General features: G+C 37.1%; 1 protein-coding gene across 1 annotated transcript in view; it reads right to left on the reverse strand.

Annotated features, from left to right (window-relative positions):
• The window catches only part of SEMA3A (semaphorin 3A), a gene marked incomplete at its 3' end in the record, with an annotated part of 138,941 nt that overhangs the window by 35,205 nt on the left and 86,593 nt on the right, over positions 1–17,143 (reverse strand). The window contains exons 5-6 of the mRNA XM_079304479.1: positions 6,535–6,628; positions 594–713 (exon numbers count right to left, since the gene is read on the reverse strand). Of these exons, the coding sequence (XP_079160605.1) occupies positions 594–713; positions 6,535–6,628 (214 nt within the window). The remainder of the gene's footprint in view (positions 1–593; positions 714–6,534; positions 6,629–17,143) is intronic.

Raw genomic sequence — 17,143 nt, forward strand, 5'->3', positions numbered from 1 at the left:
TTTCTCTGAAACTATCTTCCCCTCCTCAGAATGCAAATAAACAACCACAGGCTTTATTGCTAATATCCATACAATAATGTAAGCTATTGTGCCTTGCTAAACTATGGGATATTTGAAACCAAATCACTTGGAATCCTCAGGACCCTTTTCTCTTTTTCCAAACTCCTGACAACTTTGGCTTGCTCATGAAGTTCTGCTCGTTGACTTTCTGCTGGGTGTGGCCAGCATCCCCTTCAACACAGCAAAAATTAAACCTTGTACAAGGCATAATCCTGCCCAAGGTTCTGGAGAGACTTTGTGTTCATGTGTGGTTTGATGCCTCAAGCCTTGAGCTTCTGTCCAACTCACATGACTGTGCTGCTTATAGTGTCTGTGTGTGTTTTAAATTTAATCACACTCTACAAATCTCAGTGTAATTAAACAAAAAAAATGCTTATTTATAAATCAATTTTGATTACTTTAACTGGTTTAAGACGGAATTCTGCTCCTAATAAAAGAGGAGTGTATATGTCACAGATGTTGCTGGAATGGAGCTGTGTGCTAGTCTTTAATGGCTGGATGAGTGTAACCAGAGAAATGTACATTTTACATACCATTTAGCCACCGGGAGTCGTGCTGCTCTGTTCTGATGGGATGGTGATGCCCCAGAGTTCGGAAAATGGCAAAGTCCCTGCCCATGAAGTCTGCTGCTGTGCCAGAGTACAGTTCTCCATCTGTGGGAGGACATCATTGTAAGAAACATTCCTCAATTTTCCAGTCATTGTAAGACAGAGAAAGCTGTCATATGTTCATATTTCACTAATAGGGCTAATGAGTAAATTACAAAACAACAGACCATATGCAATGTATTGTCATTGGAAATAGAGATTAGAACCAATTTCTCACTGGAGAGTTTAATTGCAATCTTTCACAAACGAGCTGTATGTGCTGACTGCTGTGCACTTTGCAAAAATATGTTTGAATTTTTAGGCTGGAACAGTGGCAGCCAATGCACCTACCCTGGCAGGCAGGAGTATGCAGCCTCAGAAAACCCACCTAACTGAAATTGTCCTGTTTAGAACAGGAGTTTGTTCTGACATCTCCAGAGGATCCTTCCAACCCACTGGATCTATGTGAGTCTGGAAACTGAAGAGCTCAGCTCAGTCACTTTTGGTTCAGAAAGTCCTTAGGTGTCTTCAATTTTTCCTATAGAACTTATGTGGTTTTTATATTGGTTGCCATTTTTTTGTTTTGTTTTGATTGTTCCTTTGGGATTGCTGTTGTTGGATTTTTTTTTTTTTTGTTGTTGTTGTTGCTGTCGCTGTTTTGTTTTGGTTTGTTTGTTTATCTTCTTTTTTTTTTTTTTTCTTTCTTTCTTTCTTTAATTTTTTCTTTCACTGAGCAGATCCTCAGAAAATATTTTATAGGAAAGACAGAAGATGCCTTTCTCCTTTGGCCACCTTTGTAACTGTGCTACTGGCAAAGGGCAACAGCTAAGTGAAAGAATAAACGAGACCATTCCCTGCTACCCTGACCCCCATGCATTTCACAGTGAAAAACTGAACTAAAAATTGACCTATGATACTTCAGCCCATAAATGGCACAGACATAGCCTAGCTGGAGATGAAACTCATCCCAGTGTCTCCCTTCTCATCCAGCTAGAAGTGCCACAGAGGAGTCAGAGAGAGGGAAAGAGACTGTCTAAATTCTAAGGAGCAGGTCAAATTAAATACCTGCCAGCTGGTAGAGAGTGTAATAATAATAATGACATTGTAACGAGACCCACAGAAAAGAACCAGGGATCAAAGTACAACATATATTATTCTGACATTAATTTAGAGCTTGTCCATGAAATCACTCTGAATCAAAAATGCTAAAAATGCATTTTTAAAACTGTGTTCTACATCTGTATGTGAAATGAGATAACCTACCCTATACTGTTAAAATGGAATTAAAAAACATCCCTTCCAACTACTTTCAAGCTAGCCATATTACACTGGTCCTTTGTGGAAAAGACAAATTGGAGGATAAAATAACTTTTTCTTTAGCTAAGGTAATACATTTTTCATGGCCATGACGAACTCTACCATATCCCCATTTTAAAATAGCCTTTTAGGAAACAATTTCATCATTTTCATGGCAATTTTAGGTATTTCCATGGCAGAACAACCAGATCCAAGCATGTCTATTGGATATCACTGGCATCTTTTCCCCTGAACAGTGACACCATGAAATCACCAAGTGAGCCTACAGTGGCTCTGTACCATATGGTAGCCATGAAAGTCAGGAAGGGTGAAAACATGATAGCAGAAATGCGTGGAATTGAACGAATTCAGAGCAGAGATTAGAGCAAACAGACCAGTCATGCCCAGTAGGAGGTGTAATCAGAAGGGAAACAGAACAGCATATCATTAATTAACGACTTACCATTCTTCTCTGTCATTTTCAACTTTTTTTTTGAAGGGGAGACAATCACTTAATTATAGTTATTATTATGTACAGAGTATGCAGCTGAGATTTTAAAGATCATAAAACCTTTTTGCCTGTGAAAAGGGCTTTGATGCTATGCTTAACCTTTCTTTAACCTTATCTTCATTTTCTTGTCTTTCAATCCCTAGTGAGTTCTGATAAATCAATAGAAATCAAAGGGGAATGGAAAAAACAACAAGACTTATTTTTCTTCTTAGTTATCAACAGATCTAAAGGTCAATCAGTCAAGAAAAAAATCTATATTTAATACTATATTGCTAAAATTAAACCAAATGCAGTTTGAAAACGAATTAAAATTATATATTTGAAATATTTAGAATTGTGAGGGGTTTTTTTGACACTTCTGTTTCTAGCTTGACATATAAACACCACTGGAAATGAACATATTTTCCAGGCTGGACTCAGCTCAACCCAAGAGGACACTAGAAGGCTCTTCTGGCTGACACTTTTTCTTCAGTGGTCACAGGATAATAGTTTTGGCAATAACTGGCTTCAGCATGTTTCAAATGGGGAAGGGTCTGTAGAAAACTGTCTGACCTTTCTAGCAACCCTACTACAGCCCCTGCAAGTTTCAGTGTACCTAGATCAGTGCCTGCAGTTTGAACTGATCTGCTGTAGTCAAGCAAAAAGGGGATTTTGATTTCTTCCAGCCAGAAATACCAAAGAAAACCATTTATTTTTGTAAGGCTTTAGATAATTTTTGCAAAATGCAGGGTGAGCCTCAAGTCATGTCCCAGATGTGCACATCCTTTGAGTTAGTACTATGCAAAAGCTACATGAGGATTTTGCCTGCTGTCTAGATAGATGTACATTCATCTTTATTTCCCTGTGCATATCTCTTCTTTTGGACTGAAATTTACTCATTGCTAGTGTGGAAAATGATTCTTTAATGTCATGGATAGTCCTCACTGCGTTATTTCTATTGTCAGCAGATTTAGAAGTCTTTTAAACTTTAAGGAGAAAGTGGAAATTAAGAGTTTGAAAACATTTGTAGACAGGACAATGCTGTCTACTTCCTTCTCTGAAGGGTTTTGTTTTGTTGTTGTTGTTTGTTTGGTTTTTTCTTTTTTTTTTTTTTTTTAACTATGCCAATACAATTCCTTTAGTCTAACACATTCAGTGATATTTTCTCCTGTGATTATATTCCTTGGAAACCATGCTGCTTCTCGTTTTCCTCCTGCACTGGAATACTCATGAGTGGTGCCCAGGGATTTCTTAGTCTCTACATTTCATGCATTAGCCCACTCAAATGGAGACTGTTTAGTTAGCAGCACATAGATGGGAATGGCAGCACAGTCTAACATTACTAGGAAGTAGTTATATCATGTTCCCAGCTGGCATTTACTTTAGAGCAGGGTAGCAATAACCAACTTTAATGAACAACTGTTAAAAAAATAATGAAAAATGTTTGCAGGTGGATGGAACAAGGAATGTATACTGGAAAAATATTGGAACAATTTAATAATGATGAACTGTTTATTTTTGTCTTGCTTTAGTGTGGTGTTTTTTGGTTTTTTTTTCAAATGCTATTGATTTTTTTAGGAGAGAGGGAAAACTGAAGATCCTCTTTACACTGGTGAGAGTTTGTTTCAGCTGAAATATAGAATAGGTCTCCTGAGTATTAATGGCTATTAAAGACCTGAAGTTACTTTTTGCAAATTAACATTTATGTTTTGCCCAAATTCCTGCATTTCACCTACCTAAAATTTACTTCCTAGTTATGGTGTCACAAACGTTTTCTCCTCCCACACTTTGCAAAATATCTGTTCAGTGTTTCTGATGGAGAGATAATGTTTCCCTCCTGTATGTAGTCATCTAAATTACTCTTCTTAGCCTATTTTTTTTAAACTTTCGTGATAGTTACCTAGAATTACTAATTATAGCATTGCAAATTAATGAATGCTGGGGAATTCTTTTGCATAGCTGCCCTATTAAATCTTAGACAAACCATGGTCACTTATGAGGATATTCTGTCAGGTGAAGGGCCAGGAACAGCTGAGCTACAGCTCAGAGAAGAAGCAGAAGAGAAGCAGCAGTGAATCCATGCCCTTGGTGACACCCTTGTGGTCAGGGGTCTCCTCTGGCCCTGATGCCCACACTCACTGCTTCACTCCCTTGATTTGAAGAGCAGAGGGACCAAACCTCTCCATGCAGTCACTGCTTGGCCAGTTCATTCCCTGCTCTGAATTGTTTTGGTGGGGAGGAAATTATTTTGTCTTGGGTCATAATTTTGCCATAAAAAATGAGGGGTTTTTTGGCAAAGAGGAGTTATTTTTAGGCAAAGAACCAGCAGTGAATTTGGCATACACCCTCTGCAATACATACCCTGCAGAAAATGCAACATCATAATCAGTAATGCAATGTGGCTGTGAGGCAGAGAAAGAAGGCTGCTCGTGTTCAGGATGCAGGAATGCTAATTTTAGCTTCACCCTGAGTTTTGTGTGACTGAAGTAGAAATTAGTCACTGGCTTTGAATGCTCCATTTGTACCATTTTCTATTGTCTTATTACACCCAGTGGCTCTAACAGCCCTGATTGAAAACAAATTATCATGCTCAGGCTATTCTTTATTAGAAAGAAATATACATGGAGTGAAAATTATAGTGACAGGAAGTGGGTTCAAGAAAGCAAAGATGTTTTAAAGACATGAAATCTAAGCCAAGGGAAGTAAGATAATCATATTTGTGACGGACTGAGTGAAAAAAAAAAAGGAATGTGAAAAGCTAGACTCTGTTGACTTTGTGCAGTTGCATTCCGGGTGCACCATGTAATACTGGCTTGTCATCATTCTCTTCTTTATTGTATATTAAAGTAAATAGTACAGCTATTCGCTTAAGAGTAGCTCTGCCACAAATTCAGGTTGCTCCAGGCACTAATTTATACACTGGCCTTTTACACACACTCTTTTTATCCTTTCTGTTTGTACAGGGTACAAGTTGCAGCAAGATGTGGATGCCTTTCCTGTTTTTCCTGTTAAAAAGTGTGTGTCCCCAGGTTAGCTCATCACCTGGGATCATTATGGGCTTCTACGATCAGGAAATGAGGCACACTTAGGACTAAATTTTTGTTGCTGTCTATTTTGAATAGCTTAATTTTTAAATGCAACGTAAATAGAACAAGGGCAGATGGTAGGCAAGGCCTTAGGCTAACAATATGGACAAAGGCCTGAAGAAACCAATGTACCTTGTTCTGTGTCATTTCCTGAAGACTTCTGAGATAAGAGAATCTCCAGTTTTCTGAAAATAATGCTGGATTTCAAGTTGTAAGAAATTGCCAGAAAGTTACGTGTAAGGATGTTAAAGATAAGGTAGCTATACCTAGGCAGAGGTTTCCTCCTAATTTAGTCTCACAAAACATCTTTTTGCCTTTTTTGTGAGGGTAAATTTATAGCAATGAACATATTTAATTTAATTAGATAAGTTAAATCAATTAGGTAAATTCAATCAATTGCATTAGTTCAATTAGATTGACACAGTCCATTGCTCCATATTTACATATTCCATTAAATGAAGTATTACCAATTCAGAAACAATTAATTTATTTAAATCTTTTTGTTCTGGCCAGGAATTTAATTTTATTCAGACAGATCTCTTCAGCTGAAAGATCACCTTAGGGCCTAGACCTGTGGCTGTTCATTGTTCTCCAGCTCCCATGCATGGTAAAGCTGGGTGACAGACATTCCTTGGCAGAAAAACTGGTGTAAGGAGTTATTTATTCCTGCTCTCACTTAGCTCTCAGCTGTGCTTGTGTGACCACCAGTGTGGCCAGTCTGCAAACTGGGTGATTAAAATGCCTCCACCAAGACATGAGGAGGAAAAACACTTAGCAGGTCCTACAGGGGCATAAAGCAGCTCTTGTGACACCTGAGTCTCAGTTTACACCTCAGGACACTTGGGTCAACTGTACTAAAATTAAAGCAGAATTACTTCAACCTAGAAATAAATTGCATAAAACAAATGCCTATCATAGGTGCTGCAAGGAGGGAAAAAAAAAAAAAAAAAGCAGAAAACTGGTAAATTATTTACAGTGAATGCACATCTCATTGAACTTGTTATGTGGCACCTACCTACTAAAAGTGAAGCTGTCAGCAGTTTGGGATCATAAGGGCTTTTTCCCCTCCCATTTTCAAAATGTGAGTCTTCCATTCTAAAAATGTTGTCCTGTGAAATAAAAAAAAATAACAAAAAAAAATTAAAAAAGAAGTGAAAATCAACATTATTTGATGAAAGAACACTAAGAAGTAATTTGAACTAAAAAGAGTGAAGTGGGGCTTGTGGCTTCAGGGAAGTCAAATTGCACTGGGGGAGGATCTGGTAAAAGTGCCCATCTCCTAATCAGTATGTGCTGAATGCTGGTTAAAGGCAAAAATGCACATAAACAGTTTATATCTCTTCTGTTCCACATCACATATAATTTATTTTCATATTAATTGTCATGGGTTTATGAAATTATTTTTTCTTTCACTGAGAATACATCTGAGTAATAGTAACTGAAGAAGCAAGAATTAGAAACTTTCATCTGAAAAAAGATAAAATCTATTTTTTACTATTATTTTCTGAAATGTGCCTCCACTGTAGATTAGTACATAACATGATGCTAAATTCTGCTTTTCCTAGTCTGAGTATGAGTGAATTACTATTTTATATACATTCTTAAATTTTTCTTATTATCGTTATTGTTATTACTACTATTCAATACCTTGCAATGAAACTTTTAAAATATAAAGGCTGAGGTCAAATCATAGGGGAATATAAACCAAGATTAAAAAGGGCCTCAGTCAACACCAAGTCAAATGAAGGTAAATAAATCCAAAGCAATGGGCTTTTCAGTACATTTAATTAATTTTAACTGGGGGACCAAGTCTGCCAATCAATTTGAATAGTATGTTTATCTTACATTTTGCACTGAGGATAAAACTAGAAGAATAGATGCTTTTTGCACAGAAGTCTTCAACATTCAGAGAAGACTTGTGAAGACCTCAGCAAAACCTGTGATTTCCATTTCCCACCTGCACTGAGTTTAATTTTACTGACACCTAATTAAGTCAAGGAGCCCCAAAGAGAAGAGATCAACCTCCACCTTGGCAGCAGCATCTTCCTTGGCACTCTGCCTTCTCTATATTGCTCATCCACACTGAATCCAGGCATGGGCCAAGCTAGTGATCAAATATAATTTCAAATAGTCTTACTTTAAACCCACTGTGTCCATGATTCTGTAAGTCACAGGCTACAGATTTTATTACAGGCTTGTTCAATTACATCATGCAAGCACATATCTCTCTGCATTTATTGCATAGTTTCAAAAGAACATGAGATGGATTTCACCTTTCCTTCCATTCACTGAAGGAAAAGATGAAGGGAAATGACCTGTTAGGACAGCCATCCATGGCTTACTGCACTGTAAGATAAAAAGGCTGGACACAGATTAGTGAAGTTTGATCCCAGAATTCAAGCTCAATCTCCTAAAACATGTTCTTGTACATGTAGTCTGCCTGATTATGTTTATACAGTCATCCTGTATCTGCACTATCTGACACAGTATTACATTTCTCTCTTTCTTGTTGTCTTTCTTTCTGGTTCTTAATAATCCAGACACATTCCTTGCTTCTCTCCAGTTTTCTAACTTTGCTCCTTCTAACCAGAGATGAATAAATAATCCAACAGAAAAACATTTCTGGAATTCAACTGTAGGGTCCATATCTAGATCTTGCACAATAAATAAAAGTAGTAAATTGAAGAGAATGCTAAATCCCAACTACAATAATAGAATGTAGCACTAATGCTACAAGCTATTATTGAAAAATGTGATTATCAATCTACATTTTCTTGGCATTTCTTCTTAGTAGATTATTATTGCTCAACCTGCACACCAATGGATATCTGATAAGGCTACAGAGTCAGTGGCATGACAGTTAAAGCAGAATATATTCCCAAAATTATCCCACATGTCATTATAAGACAAATAGGAAACAGATGTGGAAAATTATTTGGTGTAGGAAGGATCTGATTTTTGACTGCATTCTTCTGGTTTATGTCACTGTAGCTCTACTGATATTGGTGTGTAGAAGGCAAGAACAAGTGGATACCCAGGTCAATGTAAGTCAGAGACGATCTACCCTTCTCTTTGTGTTTCTGGTATAAAACATTTGAAATAAGAGGCCTGAAATGGAAATCCCACAGTGTTTTCACATTTCAGTTAGAAAGCAATGAAGAGACACGTATTGTAAGTTTCCAAATTTATGGCTGAGTAATAATGACAATAAATACATCACTGTTAAGTGCCAAATAAATGTATCATGGTTAGTCTGAGGCCCCAGGCAGTTCTGATAAACATGCTGTAGGAAGTCTAACCTGTCACAAACAGGGCAACTTGCCCAAACAGCATTTTGGGTGTTGAAATCAAACTACATCTATCTACAAACCAACAGAACATACAGGCAACAGATGAATAAACTCTTTTCTACATACCACTCACCATTTTTAAAGCCTAGGAAGCAATATGACTTGTGATAGGTATTTGATCACACTGGTGACTTGTCTGCAGCATTTCCACCAAAATTTAATCTGTCTGCCTGGAAATGTTCTGCTCAGAGATTTAGGGGGTCTTTGGACTGTGTGAGTGTGGCCCTCTTTTGCACAGTGTTACAGACAAGAGCTGTCAGATGGAAAGAATACACATTGTTTTCAGAAAAATTCTGTTCAGTTAATAATCTTGCTGCTTCTTGGGTTTTGCAGTTAATTGAATGCAAAGAATGGTACTGCAGTGAGTCAGCAAATGCCTGAACCATAGACAGCAAAACCCTCTGTTTTAAACAAATGCTCAATGTTGCAAAGTTTTATGAGGGCTATTACAGAATCAAGGACAGGAATTCATGACAAAGCAAGACTGCCAGGTGGGAGAAAAGTTTCTAGAAATGCAAAAAGAAAAAAAAAAAATCAAAGAAAGGCTTTTGTAACTCAATAATTAGTTCAATTTATTGTCCAAACCCTTTCATCAGTTGCACTGGCAGCCCAAAAGGACATTACAATGTAGTTCAACCCTTTTTTACAGATCCTTGTAGCTAAAAACCTTGCTGTAGCATGTTTTATGGGTTATTAAACACTAAGTTTATATCTCATTGATGCTTCTTTATAATCCACAGTAAAACCACCGAAAATGAGATTGTTTAGGTCTTGAAATTCCACAAACTCATAAAGACAACAACTGACTGAGGGCTCATAGTATGACATGAATTGTTTCACCTAGTAAATGCCTAGCATGGTAGGAGATAATGCTTCTGGCTCCTTAAAACACATGTTTCCCTGTAGCAGATGGTGTGATAGATGGCAAGACATAGCCAAAAAGAACTACAGCTCAGTCCTGGAAACAAAGGAAAAAATTGTTTTGATTCCCAATGATCTGCCACGTCCAGGCTGGAGAGTCTTGCTTTCAAACAGCTGAAACACGACTGAAACAATGTGCCAGAGCATGAGACTGAGTGGTGACAAGACATTGCTATCTGACTAGACATTTCATATCTTGCTATTGAATAGCTTCAGTCAGCCAGGGAGCCAGTAAAATATAATTCTATATATACATAAACATAACAAGTCTATACCTATTTATACATACATACATACATACATACATATATATATATACACACATATATATATATATATATATATACCCAGTACGATAACTTCTTAAACAAATATGTCTGCCTGTCCCTAGCCCATCCAGTACTGTCTCAACACAACAAAGATAAGGGAGATGAAATATTAAATTAGCTGTTATTGGTAAATATATACTTTACTTCCCAGTTTAGTACTACTGCCTTGCAGGTGAACATGTGGAAGTGAGGAAGCACCAACCTACCACCCTAAGTCCAGACACTGCCGACTGCTGAATTTCAGGAGGATTTTTTTCCTGAAACTTTTCTGGTAATTCTCACAGAAATCATGCCAGAACTGCAGAGCCTAATGCAATGAAACCACTGCTGGTCAATAATTAAAAAATACAGTGTAAGAAAATGATCTGAAGAGACTTTGTTGATGTACCATGTACAGCTACTATGGAGTTACTATTGGTTTAAATTAGTAGGGATGGAATGACAGCAGTGAAGTTCCCCAGCATTCTAGTGCAGTGGAATGAATTCAAATCCTTACTCTTGTAACCCCCAAACCATAAATAGAAAGGAACACATCCCCAGGGTATCTTTCAGGGACTGATTTCTACAAGAAGCTGCTGAACAAAGAATGGTCCAGAAACATGCAATGTGCCAAGAGCCTTAGGAACTATCACAATCTTTGTATAATAAAAAGCTAGAGTTGGCCATAGCTGTGAGAATTTTTGATGTTGACATTCCCCTTGCTATTTACACAGACTCTGTTGTGATATGATGAAGTATTTTATAAAGAAAACTGATCAAGGGAAAGAAAAAAAAGAAAAAGACAAACCCCAAAAGTAACACCCCTGACCCAAAACCCCAGAAAAAAATAGCTCCAAAAGACTTGCAGAGTGCCTGGAGTCTAACAATGCATCCATTGTGCATTGGAGGACTTTAAAGCAAGTGGAATATCTCTTAAATGGTAAGAGGTTGCTGGCATGGAAATATTTTGTTCTCTGTATTATTCAGTATTGGAAAGTACAGAAAGCAAAGCTCCACTTCCCACTCAAGGGAGAAACTTTCAGACTTGTTAAGGTTTGGATTTATCCCCTGTACACAGAGGCATTAGCTGGGGGGCTGAATTTGCTGCCCTGGTCACAGCAGAAGGCTACAGGTTCCTCTGAACAAGGAGTCAGAGCAGCTGAGAACTTCCCAAGGGCAAGACCTTGTCACTGACCACAGAGGAACTTCCACTTGAATTTAGATCTGAGCTAATCTTTCTGAAATGAACACTGCAGAGGCAGCTGACTGGAGACACCTGACTCTGCAAAACTGAAATTTGATGATTTGTGCTCTTTGGGGTTTCTTTTTTCCCATTTTTTTCTTTTTTTCCCCTGCCTTCCAATATAAAGATATCAGTGAATTTTTGATTTGCCTCTTGCCCATACAACTTTCTGTGCACACATTTTATAATGTCACATCAAAGCTATTTCAGCAAGTCTTTTGAGTAAATTTCACTCTGTGAGAATTGATTTATTTATGAATTATGTTACTTCTCAAGGATCATTTTAAGTGAAACAACTGTGCAGGATATGGCTATGTTGTTATTGTTATTATATTTCCTATTTCACACTTAATCTATTGAGTCATGAAAACTGTTAAATATGAGGACTTTGGTTTCAGGTTTGGGAATCATGCTGTTATGGAACTTTTAATGAGAAACTTTTATTAAATTTATCCCCATGGAATGCTTTATTTAAAAAAAAAAGTGCAAGTGCAAATAAATATAATGTGAGAAATTATGCAAAAATTACAAATATTAAAACAAATGTAAATGTTGAGGCAAGTGGTAACCATTAGGGAAATAGGTGAAAAGTGATTGAAGCAATAATGGAACTGCCTTTAAATCATTAATTATTAGAAGAAAAAAAAACCCAAAAAGATAAAAAAGAGAAAAGAGAAAAGAAAAAAGAAAATAAATTGACACAGTGGGCTTCTGACTTTTATTCTTCTGGCTCCATGTGCTATAGGGTTTTACCTGCACACATCTGGAGGGCACTGGGCTCTGCAACACCTCTATTATATTTTGTTTTTCCAACTTGAGGCTTAGTGGAATTGAGTTATGAAAATCAGTTTTAAAATCCTATGGGAAATCACTCTAAGTGACAGATCTTTACTGAAATGGTGTTCCCAAAGAAAGGACTCCAGCTTCTGTAGGACCTGGAACTGAAACTTTCTGGGATGGCTGTGTTGTACTGTGCAAAGGGCACAGAGAAAGAACTTTGGAGGAGTATTTACCTGCAAAACTGATCATGAGCTATGAAGATCTGCCCACCTCTCTGTGCCTCCCTCAGGCAGTTTGCTCAGTTTCCTGATCACCCCAAGACCTCTCAAACATTCTCTGCATAAATCTGTGTGCTCTTCTTCAGACTCAAGAGATACTCCTTCTCCTACACTTGTAGATATTCACTGACATTTTAATATCAAGATAAAAGATCTGTTGTGATGATGACCAGCTCCATGCTTCATTTCTGTAGATTAATGAAAAACAGGGCTTTTGGTTTCTGTTTCTTCTTTTATCCCTGTACATCACCTCTACTGGAAAGTTTTCTTAGCTTCTAGTCTTCATAAGATGCTTTAAAATGCAGTAGACAAATCTGGAAAGCACAAGTTTTGAAAACCTGACTCCCTATGCTGAATTTGGACCACTCACCAAATCAATAACTGTCTTTTAGTCAATTATGAAACACCCCACATAAGTCTGTCTTCTGAAATTAAATCTATCAATATTTATTAATTTACCATACACCTTTGCAAAAAGGGAAATGTTATCTATCTATCTGTCTATCTATCTATCTATCTATCTATCTATCTATCTATCTATCTATCTATCTATCTATCTATTCAATGAATTTAATGGAAGGGAAAGCAGCCAACTGGGCTGTTCAGGAACAGCTGGTTCAATCTATTCATTATTCCTAGCTCATGATCAGTAAGTGCTTGTGCTTCTGCTTCTGACTGGGAAAGAAACCAAGTGTCAATGTCAAATGGTGAAGACTTGTTCACACCTGAACACACTAGTCTGCATACTAATATTGGTATTTATTTGAATAATAGCCTCTTTCAAATCACTGTGCAACATATGTAAATAAAAAGAGGGCAGGCACAGTCAAACTAAGCAGCTGTTCAAAAAAGATATGTATGTTTGTGAACTTGCTTTTGCAATATTTCACAAACCAAGTTCACCAGACTTACCTGACTTTCGTGCAACTGCTTTTTGGGTTTGGTTTTGTTTTTCCCTGATGACACCACTTACTTTTTTGCACCAATTTGAAAGATCTGCCTATTTGGGATAATGTGTTCTAATTCTACAGAAAATAAGTGAGCAGACATCAGTTTCATTTTAGTGCCATTATACTATTTATTGCTTTAGAAATTCTTGCAAGTATGGGGTAATTAGCAAAAAAGAAAACAACTCAAAACAAACCAAACATGCAGTTAACATGAATGACATGCTAACCTTGACTGATTAGTAAAGACACCAAAAATGTCATCCCAATGGCATACCAGACACTAGATACCATCAAGGATATTGAACAATTCTCAGAGGACACTGAGAATTAGAATGCCTTTGTATTGCAACTTTCTGGGTTGTCAAGTGTAATACATCACCTAAGATGACTGTCTGGCTCACATAGGATGACCTCTGGAAATACAACCACCATACAATGACTGTCTGTTCTACTCAAGTTATTAAGTGGTCTGCATATGTAAGAAATAAGATATACAAACCTAAAACCAGTACATGTAGCTGAACTACATAACCTAAAAGTCTCCATTCTTTAAGTGTTCTTATTATTACCCTCAACATATTTTCCATTAAAAATATTTGGAACAGATTCTAATTGCTTTAGCAGATTCTACTATTATGTTAAATAAATTATTGGGCCATACTCTATTACATGATTGTACAAGTTTTCTATGGTTATTTTTAGCCTTCAAGACCATTTCTTTCCCCCTTTGTCTTCTGGATTTCCTGTATGTTATTAGACTGTGGTGAGGTCAGGCATCAGAGGAAATAACAGCAGTGCTGACTCCTAGACCCAATGTTTTATGAATTACTGAGCATCAGTGATGTAATGGCAGTAAATCTAACCCAGCCTCAGTCTTGTGTCCTGTTGTAAATAAATGAAGTTAGCAAAGGTGTTATTTTATTCAAGAGCCTTCCTGATGAGAACAAAAATGTTTCCCCCAGGGGATTGTTTGTAAAATTGCTTCTGTAATTAGGGTGCTGTTTAACAGGAGAAGGGCTTTCCAGTTTTCCTGGGGAACTTTCATGTCTGAGTCAAGGATATCTTATTTGCAACACAAAAACAACTGCAAATTGGGGAAGTAACATACAGAAAGGATTTAGTCAAGTGGCATTAACATATAAGCATATGGCCAAGATTTTCTAATTTCCCAAGTGATTTTGCACACTCACAAGTTGGGCACCCAATTTAAAACTTGCTCAAGGGCTCTGATTTTCAGCAAATACTTTCTTGGGCAATTTAAAATTCTGATACTTGGAGCTGTTAGTCACTTCTGAAAATGAAGGCATATGTCTGTACTGCTTTTTATCTTACCTGCCATTTAATTCCCAGGAAGAAGTCTCTAATATGAACACATGACCTAAATTAAAGGCTTCAAAAATTTGACTTTAAATGACTGACAGAATAAGGAGCAAGACTAGAAAAATACAATTAATTCTCTCTCCCTAAAATAAAACCTTGTGAGCATAATTTCAGAGAATTTGTGCAAGTAACAAAGGGGCAGAGAAGTACACAGCAACTACTGCAACAACTATAAAGCTTTGTTTTTGTCTCAAAGATACTGCAATCTATTTGCAGCATTTCATGCAGAGATTCCTATGAATTGTCAGATCTAGACCAGTGTTGGATATATATTCAGATTTTTTAAAAGACATAAAGTTTGAAATACAGAAGCCGAAATTCTGACCCTTTGGGCAATTTTGCTTTTCCTGAGGCAAAGCTTAGATCTGAAATCCCTGCAACAAGCACTTCTCTTTCTTCTTTGTTCCCTCCACATGCTTTCAGTGTTACAGCACCCAGCCTTTCTGCAGCCTCATTTCATTTTTCTTCATTAGCAAGTAATAATATCGTCAAAATTTAATAACTGGTATTGCATTAGAGAACAATGGATTTGGAAAGGTAACTTCTATTGTGCACATGGAGACATAACTAACAGAAGACATAATTATAACCTCTCTCTGTGACAAGTTGCAATTATTCCTCATGGCACTGTGTCTATGAGCAGTGCACTTCTCGTACTGGTTGGGGCATTTTTTTATTAAAAAAAGTCAAGAATGTTTGATATTCTTTTCCCAGTGCAACAAAAACTTCACTGACACAGTAACAGATGGATTTAAGTGGTTTTGATTCAGGATGACTGAAATAAGTACATTTAAATTCACTTCTTTATTCATTATCTTTCCTGCTTTTCTAGCACCCAGGAGTACCCAGAAGGGGAGAGAGTCAGTGACACTAGCAAGAATATTTGATACACTCAGCTATATCTGTATATGCATATTCATAAATGGGACTGCACAGTGTCAGCAGAGCTAATCAGCATCCAACCAGGTAACCCAATTACTGATATTTGTACTTTTGAAGAAGAAATGCAGCCTTTCATTTAACAGAACTTTGGCTCAAAGTCCTGGCTCATTATATAGTATAATGTAGTGTAGTACAGTATAGTTTAGTATCGTTCAATACAGCATAACTTTGACTTTGTTGGTTAAAACAAACTGGCAAACACACCAACAATTTGTCTTTTTTTTTTTTTTTTTTTTTTTTTTTTTTTGGTTGGGATTTTTTTGGGTTTGTTTTTTTTTTGGTTTGGGTTTTTTTTTGACAAAGCTGGCATTCAGATTACTTCATTTTTCACCCCCCACCACCAGATCACAGACATGGTGAAGAGCAATTGTGGTCCTGAACTGAGTTATGCAGGACCTGTGCTCTGCTGCTTTGCACAGGGTTAAGCACCACAGCACTGAACACCACAGGCTGGTGCCATCCCAGATGTGCTGTGATCCCTGAGACCTTCAGGGCATCTTCCCTGCTCTCAGAGCTTCAGCATGGAGCCCACTGAAGGCACAGAAAGATCCCTTCAAGTTCAGTGAACGCCAGAGGAATCTTTCTCATATCCCTTGCCATGTTTACATGTTAACTCGAGGTCACAGCAAATCCTTCCAAATGACTATGAATTAAAACAGTTGTTCTCCATCACCATCAATTTAAAAGGTTTGAACTGACGAATATACGATTTCTAAACCTGCATCTGCACCACCACTCTTCTGCTTTTTGTCATCATTAAAGTCATATGTGTTCTTAGTCCATACCAATTACTTGTTTTACAATGCAAGTTTCATTTGAATTTATTCAGATAAATGTTAAATGTTTCACTGCATTTAGCTGTTCATTCTTGGAATGTATAATTACACACAAACATATACATCCACAAAGAGAAATAATAAGACCTGAAATATTGATCATTTCACCTGCTGTACCAAATCACCCTTTTAATTTGTTATTCATGAGCAAAGGCAACTTTAGAACAATGACCTGGGTTCCCTCCTCAGCAACGCTTGTGCAACCCCAGTGAAATCCAACAGAACTAAAGAACAAAGTCAGCTTTGAAGATTATCAAGAAGAACAAATTATCAGAACGATCCATATGTTTTTGGCATACCCACAGCATAGGTATAACTTCTAAATTATTTGGTTGCTTCTTGATTTAGTTTTACAACTAGACTGTTTCCTTATTCTAACTTAGCCTTGAATCTGGAAATTTTGAACCGAATTGGTAGGTTAAAAACACATGCCTTTGCATTTATTTAATAAAATCTTCTCAGACCATCTGCAAGATAATGCTGCTCAGTTTTCTATCACCTTGGATGTAAACAGAAGGTGTTTGTGCTGTTTAGGGTCCTTCTGAAGTCTGCTAAGCTTATCTTCTCTTTAGAGATAAAACTTTGTTTAGCTCAAATTTGAACACTGATTACAGACCCCTTGAGAAACAGGAGACA

The sequence above is a fragment of the Erithacus rubecula genome (assembly GCF_903797595.1).
Source record: "Erithacus rubecula genome assembly, chromosome: 4".
Lineage (NCBI taxonomy): Eukaryota > Metazoa > Chordata > Aves > Passeriformes > Muscicapidae > Erithacus > Erithacus rubecula.